This window comes from Oncorhynchus tshawytscha, unplaced genomic scaffold, assembly GCF_018296145.1.
Source record: "Oncorhynchus tshawytscha isolate Ot180627B unplaced genomic scaffold, Otsh_v2.0 Un_contig_1870_pilon_pilon, whole genome shotgun sequence".
Lineage (NCBI taxonomy): Eukaryota > Metazoa > Chordata > Actinopteri > Salmoniformes > Salmonidae > Oncorhynchus > Oncorhynchus tshawytscha.
This window is the reverse complement of record NW_024609342.1, coordinates 101,686-102,500: the sequence shown is the minus strand read 5'-3', so window position 1 is coordinate 102,500 and position 815 is coordinate 101,686. Positions and strand designations below refer to the sequence as shown.

Genomic DNA, 815 nt, shown 5'->3' with positions numbered 1-815 from the left:
ATCGAAACGTCCTCATTAAAGGTGCTAATTAGGAGGATATATGATACACAGTGTATGCTACAGTGTGCAGACCTTACTGCCCCCCCCCCCATATAGAATGATACTAACGGCAGTGATAATAATGACGCTAGTATACTACTCACCCTGCAGGATGATGTACCCGACCACTCCGTCTAGGTTGATGTTACGGTGCTCTTGCTCCAGGAACGATGCGCTTTTGGTGAGGCTGGCTAGAATCACATCAATGACCTCCTCCTGCGCCGCATTGGTGGCGGACAAAACAACGGCAAAAAACACCTCTACTACAAACCTAGCCATGTTCTGATATAAGGCTACTAAAAGTCTAGCAATAGCCGCCCTAGGCTAAACCCCAAACGGTTGACGCAGCGCATATACCTGATTTGCAAGGGTGATGTGCTTGTTTGGCGAAAACAAGCTGTCACGTGGCTCAATCGATTGAGAAGCTGGGAATTCAGTTTTATTAAATTAGGCTAATGCAATGTGTGCTAGTTGCATTTCGTCCAAATCGAAATGGTTTCTTCAAGGAATTTGATTCAATGCTTTGTAACTTCCTGGAGTAGCCAGAGCGCATTCTAATCTGCCTGTGGTGGAATTGGAAAATATAAAGTTATTATTGAGGGGGTACAGAAAGTGTAAGAGAAAGAGAGAGGGAGGAGGGGGGGGGAGAGAGAGAGGGTGTCAAGGATGAGTCTTTTGGTAGACATTCATCAGACGTGTTTACTTAAATTAATGTTTCTATAAATGTCATACATTTGATGACAGAGATGAGGGGTGCAGGCATTCATAGTGTAAAC

General features: G+C 44.4%; 1 protein-coding gene across 1 annotated transcript in view; it reads right to left on the bottom strand.

Annotated features, from left to right (window-relative positions):
* Window positions 1-604, bottom strand: part of cunh16orf89 (chromosome unknown C16orf89 homolog) — a 7,694-nt gene extending 7,090 nt beyond the window's left edge. Inside the window, exon 1 of the mRNA XM_042314927.1 lies at window positions 144-604. Coding sequence (XP_042170861.1) covers window positions 144-318 — 175 coding nt within the window. The 5' untranslated portion in view covers window positions 319-604. The remainder of the gene's footprint in view (window positions 1-143) is intronic.
* Window positions 605-815: the final 211 nt, after the last annotated feature.